Consider the following 26,511-nt stretch of genomic DNA (forward strand, 5'->3'; position numbering starts at 1 on the left):
ATACTTGCAGCCTGAGCCTAAAACAATTTTGATGCAGGAAAGTACTGGTTGTGTGATTCTATTAAGTAAATACCCTCCCCCCTCATGGCATACATATCCCCATTAGAAGCTTTTTGGGCTAATTATTGAGTGTCTTATATGTTACTTGCAGAGGTTAAAGTCTAGCCTATAGATCGGTGTATTGAGACTCTTCTAGCTTATAACCTAATTATAAATAGGATTGAAGGGTGAAAAAGACATTTCCATAACCCATTTACATTTGGAGAATGCAAAGCGGCAGATGAATTTTTACCTCTTATGCTTGTCCAGTGTGAGGAGGATGACTATGAGTGAAGATTTGGGCTCACAGACAGGACCGGGGCATATTTGGATGCGCCCTCTTCCTGTTTGTTTTCCAAGGTAATGCTGTGAATGGGAAACCTGCCTCAGGGCAGGGGTGGATCAAAGGCTTCATAGGATTCTCACTCTGTTGTTGATATTGGACTTACAGATTGAAACTTGTTTCTGGGGAGCTTCCTAACTGTGACCAGTCAAAGCATAATTGCTAACAAAATGTAGATAACCCGAAAGGCAATCTTAGAGGGTGCCGCCTACTCCATTTGTAAAACAACTGAATGGAAATAGATGGGATTGAGTAAACTATGCTTCCATGGGGGTAGGCTAAGTTAGGAACATCATCATTCTCCTTCTAAGAGATGGATCTAGGGGAAGAAAAGGAGGCTCAAATGGATAAGTGAGTATGGTTTCAGAAGCAGCGGGAAATTATCTTAAGCAAAGAATGATCAGATATCCTTTACTGTCATAGGTAATCTGTATCATAACCATTTCTCTGTCCTTCTTCATCTCATCCATCCGTTGTATTTCCACTGGGAGGGGTAAAAATGCTACTCGTTCCTTTTTGTTTTTATTTTTCATTTTTCAAAAGGCAGATGTAAGATTTCCAAGCAGAGCACGTTCTCCGTCAGGCCACTACAGCTAACCTGAATTCATTACTTAGTGCTTTTCTAGCACGTCTGCATGAAATACAACAATTTGTACAATGATTATTATTCAATTTGTTGCTTAATTAGTGTTTATTGAAGGTGACCTGCTGGTTCTAGATACAGAAAAAAAATAACATTCATGAAGATGTATTGGAACAGGTTGTTGCTAGTGGGAAAATCTAAATGGCTCGCATCTTAAATTCTGAAGCATTAGGATTAGCAAAGATTACTTTGGAATCCCCCTACACCTCCACCCTAAGAAGGAAAGTGCTGAATCAGGAATGCAGAAAGTACTATTTGGAATTACTTAGAACAGATTTTACTGCTCACTTATTTTATCCTGCCTTAATGTTAGAAGTGCTAACTTTTTTAAAATTAGAATTTATTTAGTTTGCTATTTTTAGATACCACCCTTTTGAGTCAGCCACCTATAACTTAATTTTCAAAGGTTTTTTTAATTTTTTTTATTTAAAAAAATTTTTTTTAAGTTTATTTATTTTTGAAACAGAGAGAGACAGAGCATGAACGGGGGAGGGTCAGAGAGAGAGGGAGACACAGAATCGGAAGCAGGCTCCAGGCTCCGAGCTGTTAGCACAGAGCCTGACGCAGGGCTCGAACTCACAGACTGCGAGATCGTGACCTGAGCTGAAGTCAGACGCTTAACCGACTGAGCCACCCAGGCGCCCCTCAAAGTTTTATAAATTAGTATTTATGTTGGATACAATGGTATATTCTTCTTTTCTCATAAAAGTGTGATGAAAAATTGTGAAATAGTGTCTATAGAAGTTTGAGTAGGAGCAGATAATTAACTAAATTTTAAATCTAGTCTTTCCCTTAGCTCAGTTTTGAACCACCTGGTCACTCTAGCAATTTTCTAGTCTTACCTAGAAGAGTTTCTTGTGATAGAAGAATAGGGGGCTGAATAATTCCTAACAGTTGAAGAATTACAGCCTTTGGTAACATCAGGGCTATTTTACACAAGGGGTCATTTGCTGTTGTCTTTACTATCCCAACCTTAAGCATTTCTTTTGAGAATTTATTTGGAAGCAAGCTTCCTTAAAAATAGTGCATTCAGAGCAGTCTCTACTGCATTAAGATGCAATGTAAGATGAGATGAAGCTTAACTCAGTACTATAACATTTTCTTTCTGGTAAGGACTTTGCAGATCGTATAGTCTTAAACTTTTATTTCGCAGATCAATAAACTAAGGCTTAGAGAAAATGAGTGGTCCATTATAATAAAACTAATAGATATTTGACTCATCTTAAAACTTAGAAGAGACCAATCAGTTTTGAATTTGAGAAGAAGGTGCAAAAGCCTAGTAGTAAGTGAAGGTAAGTCTGTGTAAAGAAAAGATAAATCTTCCATTCTAAGGTACTATTAGAAGGGACATGTCTTTCAATTGATTTTCCTGAAGCAATGGGTTTTCATTGATCCAGTCACCCTCTATTACCTGATTTTATTTGCCTCCTATAGTACATATTTGTAACACTGTTGGCAGGAGTTAGGGGTGCAAGAGAGATTGTACTGTCATTTATACTTCTGCTAGTGATCTAAGATTCTTGAATCTGGCCTCAGTGGCTCCTTGTTGCCATCAAGACCTTGCCCAAAGGACTACGGGAAGAACAGGGGAAGAGGTTGCAATCACCTTACGTTCCTTCCTCTGTGGGCTGATGTAGGCAGCCAGTGAGCTCAGCAAATGCCTTAGATCATTTTATTGAATAGTCTTATTCTAGTTCTTCTTTGGAATGGCTGTCAGAGGTGGTAATATGTGAAACAAGGGTGAATGGATTTGCGTGTGGACAAGTTGATGCGAACAGGTCATCCAGCACCCATTGTTCTCTGTTGCTATTTTCCCTCTGGGCTCTTACAGCTTGCTCTGCTTTTTCATTCACACTGTGATAATATATTTTTGTTTATGTATTAAATTTTCCTCTGTTCTCTATTTTAAAAATGGACAGCAATTAAATATTTAGATGTAATCACAATAAAATTGAGTGGACTGAGAAGTCCAATGGGTAAATTGTAAACTAATGTGAACTTAAAGTAAAAATCTGGTTTTCACTTATTGATTCTTTTTTCTGGCATTGACAGATCATTTGACATTCTTTATAAATGGATTTTTAGTATATCAGTGCAGTATGGAATATATGTAATGATTATTTTATGGATTAAGTGAGGTTAAACTCAATATAATTTGGAGCTATCAAATTCTTTTTGTAATGAATTCATGATATTCTTCACTTACAATATGATAATATTGATTTCTGACTTTTACTCTGCCTAGGGTTGTTATATAGATTAAAATGTAAAAATAGATTTGAAAGCCTATTAAAATTGTATGTTGCTAATTATATTAAACCCTTTGCAATTAATTTAAATATGTTCAGATTATTTTTCTTAGGTTTTGAGAATTGAGATCCAAGAAACTACTTTTAATTTGTGTTTACAGCACAGCCTGTTTATATAAGCTAGTGTATAAGTTTGCCTGGGTATCATGGAATGTTGAAATAAGGGATTAAGAAAAATAAAAGTTAATTTCTCACATGACATTCTAAAGGTAGGTAGTCCAGGAATGCTGAGTTGAGGTACATCAGGATATCCAGGAAGTCAGGTCCTTCTGTCTTATTGCTCCCTTATCATTAGGATTTTGTCCTCATCCTGATGGTCTTAACATGGCTTGCCACCAAATCTATGTTCCAAGAAGCAGATGGGAGAAGGGGCACATGCAGTCCCTTTACTGATATCTTTGGAAAGTTGAGTGCATCAGTTTTCCTCTTGTCCCTTGGCCAGATACAGAGTTGCACTTAGCTGAATGGGAAGCTGGAGAATAGTCTGTTGCAAGGAGGCATGTTCCCAGCTAAAATCTAAGAGCCTTAACTATAGGGAAAGGTAGTTTTTGAGGAAAATCGACCAACTTCTGTTATATCTATTTTTAAATTAAATCTCATTCTTGGGCTTGATTTAGGTTAAATATGTAGTATCATTTTTGACATTTGAAAAAGTAATTACCTACACTTGACTTTATGCAAACATTCCATATATTTTCAAGTCTCTGCTCAGCCTGCAATGACCTCCAATTGCTTGTCCTCCATCCCCCACCTCCAAAGCCCAATTCCAGTTTCCTATACCACTTCCTCAGTAAAGGATTGTTTAATTCTGGCTCTAATTCATTATTTTATCCACCCTATTCCATCATAACATAATGTGTGTGTTCCTTTGTTGTAGCATCTAATAAACTCGCTCAGATTTTCTCTTGTTATAATAGGACTGCAATTTCCTTAATGGTAGGGTTCATGTCTCATTGATTTGTCTCTTCCCCATGGTGCCCTTCATATAATAGGCTCATGATATTTTCTGATTGAGTGAATGGAAATTTTAATTCTCCATTTCTGCTTCTAACATAATGCGTTCTCCTGGATAAGTCATTCAGTCATTTTTTAATCTTTCCAGTAAATGGGGGGAAAATTGTAACTCTTTATCTGCATCTTAAGATTGTTATGAAAATAATGTAATTTGGAAAATGTGCTGTCAATTGTAAGATATTTGATTAATGAGATTTTACTGTTTGCTGCCTTATTAAGAATTTGGAGAAATTAATCAAGATTAGATGGGTTTCAAGTCAAATTTGTATTCTAAGATACTTCACAGTAATGTTTTGGCACACTGGTGCCAAAGTGTTGTTTTCAATAAGAAGTATGTAATGTTATTTAATACCCAAGTTTTTATCTAAAATTTCATGAGAAGTTAGAAATGGGATTTTAGTTTATGTTCTTAACTCAGACTCAGTGATAAGATTGAAAGCCATTGTTACTTGATTAAGCAGATCCTGAGTCGTTTTTAACATATCTGCCAGTGACCAATGCTGGAACTTTAGGCAAGGGTTTTCCCATTTTACAATATACCAGCAAGTAAATAATTTTTAGTCAAATGAGGTGCTTTGGGGAGGTCCTGTTTGTAACTGAGAAACTGTATTTCTTTAGTTAGCTTTCATACTTGGAACACTTTAGCCCTTTGAGCAAATGATATCAATGTGATATTTCTTCTGCTTTCCCACGTTCTAAGCTTCCCTCTTTTAACATGTGGTGTCCTGACAGTACCTCCTCCTGAGTATCTAATTGGTATGTTTGGAGGGGAAAGGTGTCTCAGTCCTGTGTTTTTGCACTGTCATCCAAATTTGGTTTGAAATGTGACTGTGAAACCTCAAATACACCAAATGAAATTTTGGAGAATAGACTTTACTGAAAAATCCACTTTGCTATCTCTGAGGAGGTCTCCATTTGAACATGTAGGGAATGATTAATTTTATGAAAAAAATCTGTGTGATTATTCATGTGCTTCTGTCATTAAGGTTCTCACAGTTTCGTTAATATTTATTGAATGTTCATAGTATACTAGGAGTTTTCCATTACACTGAAATAGTTTGACTGTCTGTTACACTAAATATAGGACAGAATATATTTTACTTTTGAGTAGTAATCTGATTTCCAGGATTCTACTAAATTACATGTATGCTGATGCCTTAGCTTCTGTTGATTATTAACCATTACTGCTGCCCTGCTACCTGCTTATCATTTAAGATGCAAATTGTCATCTCCCCTGGGAAACTTTCCCCATGATTCCCAGGCAGAAATATGGTTCCTTCTTCTGTATTTAAAGGGGGGTTTTAAATGTATCTTTACCACAGTTGTTTTTGTTTATATGTCTCTCTACCATCTAAACTATGAATTGCAAGATAGCTAGTGACCTGTCTCACTCATGTTTGTATATCCTGTGTAGTTCCTACATCATAGTGCATACCTCAGCACATGTTTATTCTATAGAACATATTTAATTATACACATCTTCAGCTGACATCTGTATAAGGGATGGTTTGAGAAGACTATTATACTTACTGCATTTGGTCAGCCTCTCAAGTTATACAACAGAGGGTCGATGTGTCAAACAAGAGGACTTAAAATTTTAGGAGGAGAAGCATAGTATATTGCTGAGCACCGAGTGGACTGTAAGTTTGAGCTATCAACCAGCTGGTCTCCTTTTCGGTATGGTATTTTGTAAGTCCTTTGCCTAGGTGATCCATTTAGGTTTTGCATTTTCCTTCTGAGAGCTATGTCACTTTTTATGAGATGCAGTGAAATTAGTGGGAGAGTGTCCAGGAAAAAACATAGGGAGTATTATGTTTGATAGGAACCTCAGATCCAAACCTATCTAACAGGTTTCTGGATATTTGATGTCAATGGAATAGTTGGCTTTGGAACCAAAGTAAATATTGAGTGGGTAGAGGAGGCAGTGCACTGGATGGACATTACCAAGATTTTTCATTTTAGTGTCTACTGTATGTAGCTGACAAGGATGGGATTAGTCTGGCCCGTAGAGCAAGTGAAATGGAGATTAGAAGACAGAATTCTATTAATTTTAAATGGAATTATATATGACAAACAGATAGCCATTTGCTTAATGCAAATAATAATTGAGGGTAAGTACATAGAAAATAATGCTGCAGTGATTTAACCCATTTAATTGTATTCCAGACACATTCTGGAAATAGAGAAACTTAGTAAGATTTTGTGCTGCAATTGAAAGTTTTAGTTTTCAGCATTAGTTTGAGAGAGGGGTACCAAAAGGAAATATATAGTCTTTAATATTGTAATAAAGGTCTCAAGAAGATAAAAATAGTGAATTCTCTGGTTTAATTTTGAAAACTCTATTTAATATCTATCTCTTTGTTTCTTAAGAGCCTATTCATTGAGAAGTGAGAGGGGAAATTGATATTTTAAATAAGTTGGTTTTTTCTTGCTCTTTAACATATAATAGCTCTTGGGGCTCCACTGATTTTATTATTATTATTATTATTATTATTATTATTATTATTATTATTCCTACCATTTGAAGTTGATAGTCATTGAAAGTTTTCTGGTTCTGTCTGCATGATGAGCAAGTAGAGGGTTCCTTGATCAGTAGAGATTCTGATAATGCAGTCAAGGCAGTGGTAGCCAGGATTATGAAAGTGGTGTCCACTTTGGGATTCAGGAGTAAGAAGGCACATGTTTGGTAATATGAAACAGTGTCAAGAGTTAATCTGGCATTACTCTCTCATCTCTCGAAAAAGCCAAGGTTTTTTGTTTTGTTTTGTTGTTTTTTTAAGCCTCAGAATAGTGTGATCCTGTATACCAAGCCTGGAAGATTAGCCTCAGAAACCAATACTGTGTTTTCTCTCTCCCCTTCAGGACAGAGTATATTCCATTTGGGACCACCTCAACTACCTTGCCAGGCAGCACCAGCTCTTCATATGCTTTCAGTTTACCTTCTACTATGAAAAGGATCTTTCCTTGAATGTTCATATTTCACCTTGAGAAGGCAATATGTGTGTGTATGTATGTATATATATACACATATATACATATACATACATATATTTATATATATAGGATGGATTAAGCAGCTATAAATAAATATGACATAGTAGAAGAGTGGTTTGTGGGAGTTTTACTATATATACACATATATAATATTTTCCAGTCTGGTTTCAGACCCCGGCATGGCTTGGAGACAGCGTTGGTGTGTATGAAGGATCTTCCTCGAATGAAGGATTTGGGACAACTTTCCATGATGATTATATTAGAGCCTCAGCTGCTTTCGTGTTGGTCATGAGGTGATGCTGAACCGAATGCTTGAACTAGCAGGAGTGGCTGGGATTGCATTGGAGTGGTTCCGTTCATTCCTTCCGGGTAGGTACCAGCTAGTGACGGGTGAAAATGGACATTGAGGGTCTTCCTGTATGGAACCGCGTAGTTGTCACTCATTCCCCTGTTCACGTTGAGTGGGTTTGAGAAGACAACTGGACGCCTGAAGGCCAGGCAGTGTGATTCGAATGACTGTGTAGAAGGTTATGAGGGTGATTCCCAGATGGATGTCGCTCACATACGTTTTTTCTGTTTTGTCAGTGTGCTAGTGCAGACTAGAATTGAAACTGAGAAGTGTGACTTGTTGGAAAGGGAAAATTCGGGAGGCCCTGGTGTGCTTTCTAATTCCTCTGTCTGAGTTACAGTTTGTGTAAACTGTGGCCATATTTTGACTACCAATTTATCTGTACATGCAAATCCTACCGCAACGTTAGATAGAAATGTTTTATTTTGCTTTTCGTTATATATCTGACCCTTCTTCCCTGTGAACGTTGACTGCATCTCCGTGATCTTTCTTGCTGAAGTTGTAGTCTGATTGTTCACCCTTGTCCTTGGGGTTCTTCTAAGCGAAGTCGCCTGACTACATTAATAAATATTCTGGAGGGTGATGGCTGGGTTTTCCCAGTAAATGTTTTGCTTTATCTTCACTAAGAGCACTTCGTTATTCTAACCCTGTTTTCCTAAGAATCAAATTGGGTTGTACTTTTAAGGAGTTTTGCAGCACAAATACTGTCTCTGTTTCTCTTTAAATTGCCCAAGCATTTAAAGTTTTTACAGAGAATATGCTAGAGTTTCTTCAATTTTTGAGCATGTGCTTTAGAAACTTGGTGCCTTTTCTTGGCTATTGCTTATTTATGAAATATTACTTCAGTTATTTTCCTTCAGGGCAATGAAAAGCTTGGAGGAAGTTTATTAAGCCTAATAGTAGAATACAGGTAAAAAACTGAAAAGAAGAAACACAGATGTGTGTGTCTGTAAATATCATTAGAACTGTCTGTTGAATGTCATTTTGGCAAAAGGGCAGGAAACTAACATTTATGCAGTAACTGATCAGTGTCAGGCACTAAGCCAAGCAGTTTCTATTTTTTAGTTCACTTAATCCACACAGTAACATTGAGAAGTAGGTGATGTTTGTTCATTTTACAGATGAGGAAACTGATGCTAGAGAAGTTAGGTATTTTTGCCTAACTTCACACAGTTATAGGTGGAAGATCTGGTATTTCAGTCTGGGTCTTGCTGATTCCAAAGCTCATTCTTTCCATCACAGTGAAATGTTAAGCCACAGGCAAATGTTAGACTTGAAGTGGGGGTCCCAAAGGGGGAAAAAAAGAAGAAAAAGAATGCCTATCACACGGCCTGAGCAAACCAAGGAGGAAATGAAAGACAGGAATGTACTAGCATCAGGATTGTTTTGAAAATTTCTAGAGTTTTCTTGAAACTCAGTTTAACAAGCTAGGTGACAAATGAACAATTTTAGAATTACCAAAGGTTTGCCACTTAAGGGATAAATAGGTTTAGAACATTAGATTTTTATCTGTTTGGACATTTGTTCATTCTCTCTTTTGTTTTGAAAATGAAGTTGGGATACCCCACATTGGATCCCAGAATATTATAAAGATCAATGCAAGGAGGCCAGTCAGGTAGTTAGTAATTATCTGAAAAGAGACAGCATTTGAAGACCAATTCCAGGTGTTTACTGTTTACAAAAGTTTTTTTTTTTTTTTAATGTGTCTACAAAACTTTTCTATGTGGAACCCCAGCTTACCATTGCCTTTCATGTGTAATGTGCTTATGACTAAAGATGTGAATATTTGTTTTCTGCTTAAATAGTAATATATCTGGGTTTCGGTAAATACTTGTTTTCATCTTTGAATGAAGTTTGAATCAATGCTATCAGTTTTCCTTTTCATATTGACAGGCAGCTTCTTCCCACATCACAATAGATTTATTTCAGGCATAGCCAGAGAGAATGTTGTCTCTGTGCTTATTATCTGGCATTTGGCAATAGGAAAGTACTGTATCATATATTAAAGTTGTTATTGTTATCCTAACGTGATATACTGTTATTAATTATGTTAATGGTACCTAATAAAACACCCCCCCCAAAGGAGGTAAAGCTCTTTAACTGTAATGATTTTCAATTTCAATGATATGTTTTATCTACTAGTGGCTCATGAAGTAACAGTCATAATTGAATTCAGCACCTTAAGATTTCCTGACTTAGCTTTAGTGAAATATTGATTTCATGGAATTAGGTGGCAGGTGCATCGAGGAACTATTTCCTGAAAGCTTTAAATGGCTATATAAAACCTCAAGAATATTAATTCAGGTTAAATGAGTGGGTTGGAGTTGTGCTTACTTAAGATGTTTGCCAAATGGCCAGAAGCCATGATATCTCAAGTTTTGTTTTTTGAAACATTGAAAAATGAAGGAAGGCAGATGACTATTTCCTTTATTGTTGCATAAACATAGATAGTTCTCTATAATTCTAACAACCGCTTAATCAGTTACCATTTAGTTAGTTGATTAAATAGGGCTCCAGGTTGAAAATAATTTTTCTTGAATTACTGCGGCTCGCCAATTCTCTTCCTTTCTACTCCTATTACATTTACATATTTTTCTCCCTTTTTGTCACTGGAATTGTTGTCTGGAGGGTCTCTGTGTGTCTGGCTAGAACATTGATATTGCGGTAAAATAATGTACAGGAAGTCTTCTTTTGTCTAAAGATACATTTCTCCCCATGGGTCATCAAAATGCGCATTTTTTCCTAAGGAAGATGTTTATTTCTGTAAAACAGAGGTAACGCATATATAACGTATTAGTACCATTACTTTTGGAATTTATTAATATGTATGTGTGTATAATTTTATAGTTTTCCAAAACCATTAGCCTGAAACAGCATTGTTTATTCTCTTTTTACATTTGCATTGATCTTGGGTATTCTTAACTTTATCTTACTGTTTTTTTTTTTTTTTCCTATATGGATGAGTATCAATATGGCTTGTAGGGAACATAAGCCTTTCTGCCATCCCTGCTCCCAACTTCTGCCTCTCATGAATTATATTTTCCTGAGGGTGAAATTAAAGAACTAGGTGTATTAAATTTCTTTTAGGCTTACTGCCAGATTCTTAGATGTATTTTTAAGTGTCAAAACTAAGTCTGGGGAAGGGAAGGATGCTTAACTTCACTGGTCTTTGTATTTACTCTTCCTTTCTCAAAGCATATTGTTTCCATGAGAGATCTTGCCTAGAAGTTAGGCCCTTTGTAAAGTTTGTTTTTACTTTATAATTCGATATGAATTCTATGGATGTGTTTCGTGCCCTTCCAAGTAACTATGATAGCTGAATTTTACAAATCTTCTATTTTATAGCAGAAAGCTGTGCTTATTTAATATCTTTCTATGGTAATAGTTCTAATTAAAGCAGATAACTACCACTGAACAAATTGTCTTGAGAATATAAGTGGACAAAGAAAGAGGAAAAGGAGGAAGGAGGAGAGAACACAACTAAGTTAAGTTGACATTTGTTCTGTGATGTGAATGGCAATCTTAACAGTAGTGGTGGGTGCAGTTAATTTTAGACATTTCCTTTATCAAACATTTAAAGGTAAAAATTTCCCCAGAGCCAGCAAAACTCTGAGCTGAATTCTTTTGACATTCTGCTGACCAAGGAATTTCCCATGACTAGTACCAGATTCTTCCGCAGAGAAGGAATAGGAACATGAATCAGTTATGGGCAGGAAAACTCTGCTCTTCTTTCTGAACCATAGAAAGCCATGAAAAGTGAGAAATGTTTATTGAACATGTAATGGCGGTAGTTGTATTTTATGTTGAGGAAGATACGTACGTGGTTGAAAACCTACCAACGAAAAGTCATACAATTGGGAGAAGGTTAGAAAAATTCAAATCTCATGTGTGAATCCACCTTTGATGAAGAAGTGACTTTCACAGTTAAAAGCTATAGAACAAAGTGCAAAGGAAAAGAAGATGGGCATAAGTGACTACATAATTTTTTATGTGCTCATATCAAAAATATTAAGTGACAGTGGGGAAAACATTTTCAATTAATATGCTGAAGGTATGATACAAAGAGACTATTAAAACAGTTAAGAAAAAAAAATGACCTCAGAGCATCATGGTAAAAGGACATGAACAAAAGAGCTCCAATGTAGAAAACTAAGGAATAAACAAGTATGTGGATAAGCATTTGATCTTACCAATAATCATAGAAATGCAAGGTAAAGTAACCACTGGAGATTGTTTCTTCGTTTGCCTAATGAATTAATCAGTCCACACACTTCACCTTGACTCTGAATGATGTTTCCCGCTCTATGTTACTGGTGAGAGTATAAACCAAAATAACTCATTTGAAAAGCCAGTTGGCTTTGCAAAAGGTCATTACATAACTTAAACATCCCGAATTAATAATGCCACTTCTGCAAGCCTATCTTAAAATATTTTTGAAAATAAAAAAAAAAACATGTGCTAAGAGATTCATATTAATGCTGTCTCAGTTACAAAGGACATAATTTAAATGCCTACCAGTGATATCAGTGGTTCTCAAACTCGGCCATAAATTAGAATCATTTGGAAAGATATAAGAAAATGCTGATACCTGGGTGCCACCCAGAGATTTTTACTTAATAATTAGTTTGGAGTTGCCTAAAGATTTGCATTAAAAGAATTGCCCTAAAAATTCTAAGATATAGCCAGATTGAAAACCATGGTTTGAAACAAGTTGATAGAATATGTTTAACATTTGATGTATTTACAATGGTTTTATAGTATGGAGAGGGTATCATGTAAAATGAAATATTGTAATTCAATGCTTAGTCAAATTATAACTTGAAAATAGAAGCACACCAGTAAAATAGGCTAGAAGAAAATTTATAAAATGCTCAGAGTTGTTTTAAGGAGATTTTGAGTGATTGTTTTTCATCTTTTTATCCATTGACAGATAATTTTGTAATGTTCTTATATTACCTTTTAAAGAAAAACTGTATTTAAAAGAAAAATTCCTGCTGGTGAGATCTTCTAGGTAATTTCCTATTTATAAGTTATTTCTACCTATGAATACAGAGATTTATTCTGACTTCTAAAATCATCATGTCCTGAGGTTAGAGTTACACTTCATTATTATAATGAAATCCTTCATAAGATTCTTTTTTTTTCCTTTTTGTCATCTCAGAAATATCTTCTCATGTAGTTTTCTGACTGTTGGAATATAATAATCTCAAGTCAGTCATTTTTCTCTTTTTTTATTACTCTACATCTGTGCCTATCAGTTTTCACCTTTCTAAATATCACCTATATGCTGATGGTTCCCCAGTGTTTATCTCTAACCCCAGCATTAACTCTGTGATGCATGTATGTATCTGAATTTGGATGCATACCTTTAAATTAGCAAGTCCAGCACTAAATTCACCATAGTTTCTTTCCCAAACCAATCTCTTCTCTGTTATCTGTCTTAACTAATTGTACCACTGTCCTCCCCCACCCCCGCCGCAGCAGCTAAAGCAATCCCAAGTTCCTTCTCCTGCCTTATCTCACACATCTAGTTAGTGTTTATGTCTCACTGATCCCTCCTCACACTGTATTTCTTCTCATGCATTTCTTCACTCTTTATCCCCATCTCTGCCCTACCATCCTTGCTCTGGTGACGTTCTTGTCATCCTCCCTGCAGTCTAGTATTGAGGCTCCTACTTGATCTGTCTCTAGGCATGTCTCATTCTAGATCTATCCTCATGGTAACAAAGGGACAAGGCCATTTCCCTCCTTAGAGTCCTCTGAGGCTCTTTATCATGTCTCGCATGAAGTCTAAGCTCTTGGCCATGGGATTTAAAGTGTGGTATAAATGTCATGTGCATGGCATGGTGTGTACATCTTCCCTCCGGAAGCTGATCCCAACCCTACTCTCCCTTCCATTCACTCTCTGGAAATATCAAAGAACTAATCATGTTTCTGTGCACCACATTCAGTTTTGTCTACCTGTGCCGCCTTCATGCTGCTCCTTCTACCTGGAATCACCTCTTCACCTCCATTTTGGATAGATTAACAAAAATTTAAGGATTAATACTGTCCACCATTTACCAGGGTGAGGAAAATAGTTATTCTCAGTGGAAGGTAGTTTGGAAGTAACTATCAAAATTTTAAAATCATCCTTTTAATCTAAAAATTCTTTTGGGAATCTATTCTAGGAAATAGCTATACATATTTTCTCAGTCTGTTTGGGCTGCTTTAACAGAATACCATAGACTGGGTGGCTTATAAACAACAGAAATTTGATTCTCTCAGTTATGGAGGCTGCAGCAGAGTCTAAGATCAAGGTGCCTGCAGATTTGGAGTCTTGGGAGGGCCTGCTTTCTGGCCCACTGGACATCCTACTTCACATTGAGTCCTTATGTGGGAAAGGGGCAGAAAACTGTCTAGAGTCTCTTCTATAAGGACACAAGTCCCATTCACGAGGGCTCTATTCTCATGACCAATGACCTCCTAAAGGCCTCCACCTCCCCATGCCATTACTTTGGATACTAGGTTTCAACATACAAATTTTGGAGGTTGGGGACACAAACATTCAATCTATACCTCATATATAAAGAAGTATATACCAGATTATTTAGTGCAGAACTATTTTAATGGGTAAAATTAGATACAAACCAAATATTAAATAAGGGAATACTTTAAAAATTTATGATATGCCCACTCTATGGGGTATTAAAAGTACTATATGAATATTAAGAATATTCAGTAATCTGTACAATGTTAAGAGGAGAAGATATTCTGTGAGAAAATCTCCTGGTTGCGTTAATAAGTAAAAAGCATGTACCTATCAGTATGCACTGACTGCTCTCATTTGTATTGAAAATAAAATTAAAAATTTCAAAAATAAATTTAAAATATATTAATACAGGCGTATATGAATGCAAATAGGAAAAGCTCTGGAAGAAAACATGATAGATCCTTAATAGTCATTATTTTAAGTAGGAGGTACAGTTGGAGGAAGTTGGGAAGGACTCATTACTTTTAAAGATTTTATGTTTTTAAAGTAATCTCTACACCCAACATGGGGTGCGAACCTAGACCCTGAGATCAAAGGTTGCATGCTCTAGTGACAGGAGCCCTAAGAGGAACTCGTTACTTTGAATTCTGTGTGATAATGTACCTTTACACTTCCCATATAATTTCCATGTGTTTATTTGCTTGCATAAAAATCTGTAAACAATAACATAAGTGGACACAAGGGAAGAATCTGATAGATTTAGAGAGAAGCCAAATTTCAGATAGAAGAACAAAATCATCAGTGATTTTCTGTTTTGAAAAATGTTGAAAATGCAATAAAATGCCACAGACCAACAACCAGTGGCTGGAGTTCACTGTTGTGGACATGTTGTCGTAGTTGCTTTGGATTTCTTTTAAATTAAGTCTAGCAGAAAGAACTGGAGCTTCTTTGATTTCCTTCTTTTTCTCAGAGGCAATCTGTGTCAGAGATTTTCTGTATACTATTGTAGCTCAGAAATTTATAGCTTTACTATGAATATATAGGTAAAAGTATATCTGTGTCTATAGCTGTAATCCATCGCTGAATATTGTTTATTGACATTTTTTTCCTCTTAAAAAAATCATGTCTCTTTGTGAACGTGCATGAGTTTTTCTAGGACCTATACCAAAAAGTAGAATTGCTGGTCTGTAGAGCATGCATACTTATGTTTTGTTTTGTTTTTCACTAGATATTGCCAGATGTCTTTCCAAATTGGTTGTGTCAATTTATATTCTCACCAGGGTATTTCATAGTTTCTATTTCTGGACATTTTCAAGCAGTACTTGGTATTGCCAAGGTTTAAATTTTGTTCTACTCTGTAAATTGTGAAATGTTACTTTATCAGCAGCCCCTGAACGTTTCGTGAGTGTCCCAGCCTGGTAGGGGCCTGTGAGGGGAACACAGAAAACCCTAAGGAATAATGCAGGAGTCGAAGTGGTACCACCTTTCCTCACTCTTTTCTTTGCATGTTTTGTTCTGCTTTTCTTTGGTTAGCTTTATTCTCGGCAGGCTCTACTTCTGGAGGCAGAGGTAGACACCAGCTAATCTTTTTTTTGTACCTTTTGTATTTCTATGGAAAATAATGTATGCTCTTTCCTCTTTCTTTCTCTATCAGTTCCCCAAACTCCCACCATTTGACCATTTAGTTCAGTCTGGCTAGCCTTTCCTAGTGGGGAAATTAGGACCATTTCACTAATAAGAAACCTGGAATCACATTACTGAGGCGGGAGAGTCACTAAGAGAAAGGAATGCATGGTATGCGTGTATAAGATGGCCAGTGTGGCTGAGTGGAGTGTAGGGTATTTGGCACCCATGATTATAGTCATAAATTAAAATAGACTGTGGATGATATTCATTGCTGGTCCACAAATGCATGATTGTAGCAACCTTTATAGCAGTGATCGTCTCAACAAACATGTTCTGAGTGCATTGGTATTGCTTGTCAGATAGTACAAAGATAAATATATGCCTATCCCCTATGGAGTTCCCAAACTTGTAAGTAGTAGGGGCAGGAAAGTTATAAGCTTAAAAGTGTTGATGCACAAGAAACTATGAGATATTCAAAGTGTTGAGATTGTAATACACAGATGTCCTGGGATCACAAATGGTGTCACCATACAGGTGGTAGTTAAAGGTTTTATTTTTATTTATTTTTTAATATTATTATTTTTTTTTATTTCAGAGATGGGGGGAGAGAAAACGTGAGCTGGAAAGAGGGGCAAAGGGGGAGAGAGAGAAAGTGAGAGAGAGAGGGAGGCAGGGAGAGAGAGAGGGAGAGAATCCCAAGCAGGTTTCATGGTCAGTGCAGAGCCCAACGCAGGGCTGTATCCATGTCCCTGGGATCATGACCTGAGCCGAAATCAAGAGTTAGACGCTCAACTGACTGAGCCACCCAGGCACCCCTAAACATTTTATTTTGAGTGATAAACGGAGCAAGGAGTGGGATGCAGACAGAGGGTTTCATTCGAAGCAAACGAGAGATGGGAGACTGTGGAGGCACATGATTTACCGGGTTGGATCAGATTATAGGAGAGTGGTCTGAGAGTAATCCGAGAGGCGGAGAAGGTAGGACTGTGATTTCAGCCTGGGAGTTTGTGCTTCTGAAACCACCGTTTTTAAAATTAAATAAATAAAATCCAGTGTGTGGCCTTGCCTGAGGAGTCTAAGCAGTGTTTTTGTTTGTTAACTGAATAGAAGCATTGCTTTGGCACCAGTGGGTAGGCTGCGTTGGAGCAGGGAGATGTTGAAGGCACAGTTAGGGGAGCTGTAGCACTGTCCACCGGTGACGCAAACACTGCATGAATTAGGATGCGAGGAAGTGAAAAGGGAAATTGAGAGATGAACTTTGTTGAGGCACAATAATTTGAGGGGTCTGAGAAATGCTTCAGTCCTGTGTGATGAGAAGGAGGATAGTGAGAGAGATAGAGGATCAGGAGGAAGATCTCCAGTGGGAGGATGAGTAAGATGATATTTATGTTGGGTAATACTGCAAATATATAGTACTTTCCGTTATATTATTCAATGCTATTTCAAGTCCCTGGATATGTTTTTCAATTTTACAAATATACACAGTGAAAAATACTCATCACAGTGCATTGTTTTTTCCACAGAGTAACGCATGCTTTGTATACCTTTAAAATAAGATTTTAAGCATTCAGCTAATAAAATTAAACATTCCTGGGAGTTACAACTGCTAGGTAGATTTTTCTAATGATCCTAGTCATAAATATAGTATAGCATTTTCCCAAGTATATTTCTTGGCATACTAAAATAGGGTATGTTGCTAAATACTATGGTGGGAAAGATTTTTTTTTTTAATTGCTTATGCTTAGGCAACACTGAGTTAAGGAGGTTTCTTGAGTTAAGGAGGATTTTTTTTCACAGACTTTATTATATAATAATGTATTTGGTGAGTTTGCAAAGCATACAGTATGCTGCTTTTCCAAAATTCATATGACAGTCTTTGGGCGCGGCACTTGGGACTAATATCCTATAGAACACATTCAGAAATGCTGTAGTATTAGCCATTGCTAACGAGTTGGGAGAGGAGGAAGAGTACACGTAGAATATAGAAATTTAAATCATTATTTAAACTAATTTATCATACCAAATAGAAGTAATGTCTGTTTTTAATGTATGAAGTTCACCATTTTGTTTTGAAAGATATATTTTTTGGCCTAATTGAAAATATTCTCTTTGAGATTGTGGTAACGGAGAAATAGTATAAAGTCTTGAAGAGCCACCAGTGCCCATGGGTTGGTTGCCCCTGCATTAGAGTTGGTGACATAAGAAATTGGCACATGAACCCATCTCAGTCATCTTCTTGGAATAAACTAAGGATAACATTTAAATTTGAAATGATTTTCCTCCTGTCGTGCCACATGCCTCAAGGCTCCTTTCTCCTAAATCCCTTGTCATTTTGTATGTATTCAGAGAATTCAGCTGAGCTCAGTCTGCATTTCTTTTATGTGCAAAGCGCTGTCAGAGTGCAAATTTATTTCAAGATTAACTTGACATATATAACGTGCTCAATAAATGTTTATTCAATTAACGGATCGTGTTATTCTTTAATGATCCAATTCTACAGAGTCCTCTCAGTCATGGGCCTGAATTCTCTACCATATTCTCTCAAAGTTCTTTCTTCTTTAATTTGCAGAGGTAGCATTACCTAAGGAAGATGAACGGCGATGTCATCTTCTGCAGCCTAGTTCTTAGAATAATGGAATCTACCCAGAGGGCGTCATTGCTATAGGTGGCATTGAGTGAGGATGGAACCAACCACGTTTATCGTTTGCCAGCATCTGGCTTCTCTTTGTGTGTTTCCTTCAAGTGCTACATTTTCTTTTTTAGTATCCAGGGTTAATTAAGTGGAGGAGGCAACTGTGGGGAGAAGAATGTGGGAGAGTGGAAAAAGCATGGGCTTTGGAATCAGAATAGAATTTGGATTTCAGCTGTATCATTTAGTTGTTATTTGACTGCAGTAAGATTTTTCACATCTCAGCCTCAGTTATATCTGCGAAACTGGAAATCATGCTTACCTCTCATGGTGGCTACACGGAATATAAATAATAGTTGTGAAAGCCCGGTCACATTCGAAATGCTCGGTAAATGGGAACTGTAATAACAGATATTTATTATTATTGTTCTTTCCCTACTACCTTTATTGAATATCTTATTTTCACTGTTATTCACATGTGAAAGGCGATGGGGTTGGAGTTTATGCATTCCACGTCTTCACTTATTTTTGCTGATGAAATGAAAATGAAATTAGACCAAATCTTAACCTGAACCAGTTCTTCAGACAAGTTACAAAATAGTTAAATTCTTTCCATTAGCCATCTTGTGTACCTCTCGATGTTGGTCTCTTTGAGGAGGAGGAGTATTCATAAAAATGATAGTTCACAATCTTTTGAACACTTACAGTATGCCAGACACATTTCTAAGTGTTTTACATGTTTTAAGTCATTGCTCCTTCAGAATAATCCCCTATGAAATAGTGACTCCTGTTACCACATTCTGTAGTTGAGGAACCTGAGACCCAGAGGGGTCAATTCTGAAGTCACACAGCTAGTAAATGGTGTAGCCTCCATTGAATTCAAGCTGACAGGCTCCAGAAGCCCCAGCCTTACTCCTTGTGCTCTGTTGTCTCTCCTGGTATAGCAGTGGTAACATGGCATGGGGAGAGACAGTTGTCAACGTCCAGCTATAGTGTGCTGTGTTGTTATTCAGTGTCTGGATTTATAGATGCCTCACCTCAGATTTTAGTTGGGGGCCTTTAAAAATTATAATTTGGATTATAGGCTTTAATTGACACTTGTAGAGGCCTATTTTTTTCTCCTTATAGGTACTATTTTAAAATAATACTGGGCATACTTTTGTCCTGTATTAATGTTTTGGGAACCCTGCCTCCTAAAACAGAAGGTCACTTTAATGAACGTGGTTGTATGAACCACTGTAGTCTACCTGGTGGTAGCTGGGTAAGGTCTCCAAAGTGCATAAAAGATCTAAGTTCAAATTCCTGTTTATCCTAAGAAGAGTATCTTTTTGTATTGTTCAGGCCAATCAGAGACATGCTTAGGTTTGGAAATTGTTTCTCTAGATTTGAGAATTGCATGACATGTGTCACTTGGTAATTATTTCATTCCTCGATATATCTACCTCCTGAGAGTACCAGTGCTGCATTTCTAATTTTACCATAGAGACATGTTGAATTTTGAAAGTCATGTGGATATTCTTCACATGGAAATATGCAAAATATCTTCCTTTTATGACACATCTCTCGAGTTAATTGGTTATTCCTATTTATTTTTATATTTTTAAGACTTATATCTCATGTCTGTGCTGGTTAAAACTGTTCATTAGTGATTTTCTTAGAGGCACTATAAGAGTTTGGAACACTGTTTTTGTCTTCAAAATCAAATTTCAAGGTTGCGTTAGGTCATTCTTTGGCTAAATTTTATGTGCTGGGATTATTTAGGTAATGTATATAGCTTTTAAGTTTTTATTTTCAGTCATTTTCAAGAGTTCCAGGCTGGTGGTAATTTTTCTCAAGAGTAAGAAGTTAGTTTGGCCTTGACTTTCTAGAATTTTTTTAATCATGTAGGTTACTGATACATCAGGTGTACAGTGTGCCTGTATGTGTTAAGGAGTCATCAACACTCACTGTTTATTCTTCTCCACTAGTAATGACTTGCCCATTGAATATGTAAATGAATAGACAAATCCAAAAATGAACTGTTCATTTTTATGATTTTAAAAACATTTTGGTGAAGTATAACTATAGTTAGATGCACAAATCCTAAGTAAACAATTTAATTTTCACATAGTGAACACAAAGATCCTGTATCAAGAGCTAAAATATTACTTGCACCCCAGAGGCCCACATAATTTCCTCTTAAAAATATAGCCTTTACAGTTAAGATATTGTCTTTAAGCCGTCAATACTGGAAGTACTTGAAAGGAGCTATTAAGAATTTTTTTGAAAGGAGAGTGAACGTATAATTGTTTCTATTAATTTATATTAATAGCACTTAGCACATAACTGTTAATAACACAATAAATGCTGTTAACAGCTGCTTCTTGAATTTGTTGAGTTTTTAGACTTATGTTGTTCAGGGTTAATTTTTTGATGCTCCCATATTTGAAAAATTAGATTGAAAATGTTTTTTGGGAATAGCTTTTATCTGACATTTTTAAGAGATACTTAGTAAAATAGTCTAAAAGTTGTGTTACTTAAATATTGTATAGCATTATTATTTTATACATAAAGGAATGGAGTACCACAATTATGATATTTTCTTTGTCATGTCTATAAATATTCTTCCAATTGTGTTCCCTGGGTATGTTTCTTCCAGTTGTATTCCCTGGTGTGTGTGTGTGTGTGTGTGTGTGTGTGTGTGTGTGTGTGTGTGGTTTTTAAAATTATTAAAATAGATAGGCTATCCATTCCCTTCACTAAGTGTGCACTATTAGTAAAATTTTATGTGTTCTGTCAGCAATTTGATGTGATAAAGCAATGGGTTTTCTGTAGTTCACACAGCACCAGGGCTCTGCAAAGCATCTCTGGGGGTTCTTTGATGTCTAGACAGTTTAAATTATGCCTGCTCCCCTGCCTCCAAATTCCACCCCTGTTCTGCTTCAGGGGTTGTGGGAAATGAAAACAAACCAGAAGGGTTCCACAACCCTACAGTCTAGGGAGAAAAACAAACAAGTAGAATAAGCTGTATATCTACCCTGGCAGGTGTATAGGAAAGGGCCCAATTAAAGGGAATGGCAGAAAGAAAAGAACGGGGGACAAATACTGTCCTTCTTATTTATTTCTAATTATATTTATGATACAGAAATACATGTGCATTGTGGACAGAATGAAAACGTTGTGGAGGCATTAGGGAAGGAAGTATGAGTCACCTTCTACCCCAGCTCCCCAGGTTTTCCTCCCCCTTGGCAGCCAAAACTACAAGTTCAGTGTGTGTCTTGTATATTGCCCTGTTTATTGAAATGGTAAGATGCAGAATTGTATTTAAAGTTGGAAAACTAACTTTCTTTTCTTCCTTTTTTCTTGGTTTTCCTTTTATAATTCGGGATATCACGATTCTTCCAACTCATCTTTTTAGAAAGTAAGTAACTTTTGAAAGTTCAGAGTTTTTTTTGTTGTTAAAATGTTGTTTTGTTATTTCAGATCATATACACACATGCATATTTTATTATAGAGTTTTTAACTTTTAAAGTTCCAACTGAGGTAATTAACGCTTGCCTTAACTGTGAACGAAATGTGTTTTTTTGTTAATTACAAATATGAAATGCTATGTAAAAGTTGTTCATGCTATCTAAGAATACATTTCTAACATATATTTGTCTTATCTTCTTTCATGCCCACAGTAAGTCATTGTAATATATATTAATACATAAACATATATAAATATATTTTCTTCAAAGCAGGCCAAGCCATGCCTGCTAGATTTAATTTTTTAATACAAAATTAATAAAAACATATAAATAAGACTTTTATTTACTACTGTTCAGTAATAGTTCGTGAAGACATTCATTTCTTCAGGAAAAGCAATCCAAATTTCTAGACTGTATGGGGTTGTTGAGGCTAATAGCAATAAATAAATAGTATGAAGGATTTTTTAAAAATGCATTTTCCTATGTCTGTTCTGCATTGGATGAAACAGTTGATGCTAATGTTTTATTGTTTTTTAAACAAATAGACCTAATATAGGGTTTTTTTTTTCTGTAAAGAAATGCAGGTTGTAAGCTTAAAACTAAGTGACTAATCAGCCAGTGATTTGAGTTGTAAAATTTGCATTTCATTGCAAAATATTTTCTAATTCTTCTAAAATGCAAATGTTGTTTAGTTTTGAAATAAAACAGATTTCGTATGTTTATTTTGGGAATGATTTGGGAGAATGACGGTAGTCATTGAGACTTGGGGATACACTGTCATGTGATTGTGAAGTACATATTTTTAAATATTTCCATAGTAAATCTTTACTTTATGGAATTAATAAACAGTATAGTTTAATAATATATTCATGCTCCACAGAGCTTATTATTTATATGAAACTGGGTGCTTATCACTTACATTTGCAGCAAGCATAGCATTAAACTGCTACTTAGTAGTCAATTTATCTTCTACAATTATCTTCATTTACTGCACCTTAGAAAGAAAATGTAAATTGTAGTGATGTTAAATTGCATTTGTTTAGCACTTTTTGTCTTTAAATTTGTAGTATTCTTTCATATTCTAAATCTGTGTTAGGACTTTAGGAAAAAGCAAGAAGAATGTGTGTGAGGTTTGCTGTTAGGTGGGCAATTTTATTGTTACATTTTTAAAAGTCTGCATTTTTTTTCATTTCTATGTATTGGATTCTATTTTACTTATAGTGTTAACATTTTCTTGCCAAGTCCCTACAGAAAGTCTGTGTTTCTGACAGTTTCACTAAATTAAAACTCCACAAATCTGGCATAATAATTTCCCAGCTTCAATTTGTCTGTGCTTTTATCTAAAGAGAAAATGACAAAAATAGGTATTTTGGAGTGTTCAGTATAACATGTACAGCATTATTTATCTGGAATTTGTTCATGAACAGAGATATTTCTGGGAGAGATGAATATATTTTACTGTATAAGGTATGCCTAGCCCACTTGAAATATGAGCAAAAAATCTTTTGTGAGGAAAAATAATGAAATGAGGTCTGTAAACTTGGAGAAGCCTCCCAAGGAAAGATATTACATAAATGCACACAGTAGAATTACCACGTATACTTTAGTGTTATCACTGCATTGTTCTATGACCAAATTTATGTTAGGGCTCTTGCTTCCTGTCAGATCCAATGGGATCATACTGACATGTTGGCAAAGAGAAGCCTCTTCCTAAAATGAGAGTGTTCTTCTTATTGTAATTCTCATAAACCTTTATGACTATGATGTATATATATGCAATATATACAATATATGCAATATACACACACACACATGCTGTTGCAACTTGGCAAATTTAGCCTTTTATTGTGAGTTTTCATAGTAGGTAAGAGATTTAATAGTCTTCGTTTTTAGAAACTTTTAGTAAGCAAAACTATGTTTCTGTCATAGAAATTCAAATTTCAAAACCTTAATATCCTAGAGGTTCTCTTCTCTGAGAATATTTTGGATTAAATACCCAGAACCCATATGACACAAATGGGGTGGAGTAGGGCTTCTAATCAATATTGGTTCAATCAAATATCAATCTTTTAGCATATTAGGAAGTAAAATGTAAATGGCAACATTAGCAAATGAAAGTAATAATACTAGCTCTAACTTCTGGTTTGCAAAATACTAGTTTGCAAACAAAAAAAAAAGTTCTAAAGTCTACTCCAGAAAATACATACATATACATTTCATAAACATCTTTCTAAGTATAATGAATGCATTTCAATGTTTGTACATATGTGCATTGATATTTTTAATTATTAGTTTAATTCTGTTTGATTTCTTTAAAAAATCTGTTTTCATAATTCAGTCACTTGCAGTTTTACTACAGAACATAATTATTAACTGGGTAGAATTCCCAAACACATACTTTTTTATTGACGAATCTGAGCAACTGATGTCATTGTAGAAGCTGTATCAGAGGTATAAACACAGATAGACATTTTTATTTGGCCGTGTGAGAAATGCAGTCCTGTGAGTAACTTAAATACTTGTAATTTCAAATCAGTTCTTCCCTGGTTTCTTATTATTCTTTTGTTGCTTTTCAACCTATAGGATGGAGCTGTCCTTGAACTTGGTTTATTTGATCATTCAAGTGCAACCATCAAGTTGCCTGTAATATTTAAAAACTGAGGCTTCGTGGTATTATTTGTAAAATAACAGCACATTAACGTTTGAGCTTTGGTTTCTTGGAAATAAAGTGTTGGTTGCTTTATGAATAAAAGCATAATTTCAATTCAGGAGACTTTTTGCCTGAAGCCTATAAGACAGATGCATCTGATTAACTTTGGCAAAACTGGACTGGCCTGTTATTGTAATGTAGATGTTTTCAGGGTTGGAAGGATATTTTAAAAAGGCATGTGAGAAGGTCTTTTTTTGAGAGACTGAGAACAGTTTTGCCACAGAAACTGCATCTCAGACTGCTTCATTTTTGCACACTTTTATTTTCTAGTGGAACTTCTCCATTAGCCTGTCTGAATGCAATGCTTCACACTAACACTCGAATAGGGGATGGAACATTCTTCAAAATCCCTGGAAAGTCAGGCCTCTATGCTCTCAAAGTAAGTTGGATTGTTCTGCGTATTATGTCTGTTATTACTGCGTATCATGCGTTTTCTCAGACATGTGAAGGTAAACAAAATTAGATTTGGGTGAAGGGTAGAAAAGTGACCCCTATGCCTTTTAAATGTTTTCAGATGTCTTAAAAGTGACTTCATATTAAGAATAAACAATGACATTTTTCTTCAAGGAGAGCATATCTGTGGTTTCAGTCTAACATATGGTAACGGAAAATAGTTGTGGCTTCCTTAAAATTCTTGATTCTTAAAAATTTACATGGAGGAGTGCCATGAGGCATCAGCCAAGAGCTTAAGATGATCACAGTTGCCGTAAACTATTTGACTTAATGACCATCAGTTGATATACAGACTTCACACCTGTGTGCCTTTCTGTCTTTTATAAAAATAAGTTTATCCATCCTTCTTGAAAAGTTGCTGATTTAAATTAATCGTTCAGTTTTAAAACAGCAAGGGAATTTTAAATAATGCATTCTTGTTGTGTGAGAAGAATAGAGAAATGACATAAAAAGACTCAGATGATTGAGTCTTAATTATTTTAGTGTAATCCCCTTCCCAACTAGAATGAGAAGTGTTATCTAAGATGCAAAGTTCCAGAGGATAAAAGCCGATGGTCTCCAAATGGTTGTGTAACTTGGAACAATAATAAGTCAACTTATTTTTCTTATATTTTAAAAATAAGTCACTGTTTTTAATAAATGATGGATTACCTTTAAAGGTCATTAATTTCCTTTGAGAAGGCTGTTTTTAATGCTAAACGTTATACCTGGCAAAGAAGCAAAGGTTCTTTCTCAGCCATTAAGCATTAGGCCCTCATCACTGTGTGCGTTTCACAAAATAACCCAGGTTAATCAAAAAGACTTGTATTATTTCAGTTGCTTTTTGTAGGTACCTGGGTATTTAATGTACTGGTAAAATTCTGAGTTGTTAAACCATTTCCTAATATAAGGAGGAATGTAGAATTGAAAAAAAAAATGGAAGCAGCATATGTCACTTTTGAATAGATTTTAAAAGGTTATCTACAAAAAATCATCTGTGGCAGCGTACTTTTCCTAGTTTTTTTTTTTTTTTTTTGAAGGACTAATTTTACATTAAGTAAATCTGTTGAAATTCCAAGTTATAAGTAACAGTAGTAATACTTTAGGACTCTGAAAGTATTTTAAATGTTTTCAGTTGCCAGTACATCTCCATAAATCATCATTTTTTAAAAATAATATAGAAAGAGGAGTCGTCATGCCCAGCTGATGGAACATTGGATTTAGGCTGTGAGTCTGAACTGGATGGCGCAGAAATGGCAGAGGCCAATGCCAGTGGAGAAGGAAATGGAGGTAAGTGTGATGAACTTTAAGATATAAACCTTACTCTTAGAAATTACGTAGAAGTCCAATAATTCACAGATTGAATTCCTGACCATTATAGATATAATTTCTTCTCTACGTTTTTACCACTTGCTTAGATTCAGCATCAAGTAATTTTTATTCAAAAGATTATCACCTAAGAAAAATATGCATTTATTTGCTTTTTGTTTTAGTTATTTTTT

General features: G+C 35.6%; 1 protein-coding gene across 1 annotated transcript in view; it reads left to right on the forward strand.

The window, feature by feature from the left end:
- Positions 1 to 26,511, forward strand: part of ASXL3 (ASXL transcriptional regulator 3) — a 175,687-nt gene that overhangs the window by 42,429 nt on the left and 106,747 nt on the right. The window contains exons 3-5 of the mRNA XM_053902545.1: positions 1,271 to 1,273; positions 24,848 to 24,956; positions 26,191 to 26,299. Of these exons, the coding sequence (XP_053758520.1) occupies positions 1,271 to 1,273; positions 24,848 to 24,956; positions 26,191 to 26,299 (221 nt within the window). The remainder of the gene's footprint in view (positions 1 to 1,270; positions 1,274 to 24,847; positions 24,957 to 26,190; positions 26,300 to 26,511) is intronic.

This window comes from Panthera pardus, unplaced genomic scaffold, assembly GCF_024362965.1.
Source record: "Panthera pardus isolate Hobbes unplaced genomic scaffold, ASM2436296v1 HiC_scaffold_15, whole genome shotgun sequence".
Classification (NCBI taxonomy): domain Eukaryota; kingdom Metazoa; phylum Chordata; class Mammalia; order Carnivora; family Felidae; genus Panthera; species Panthera pardus.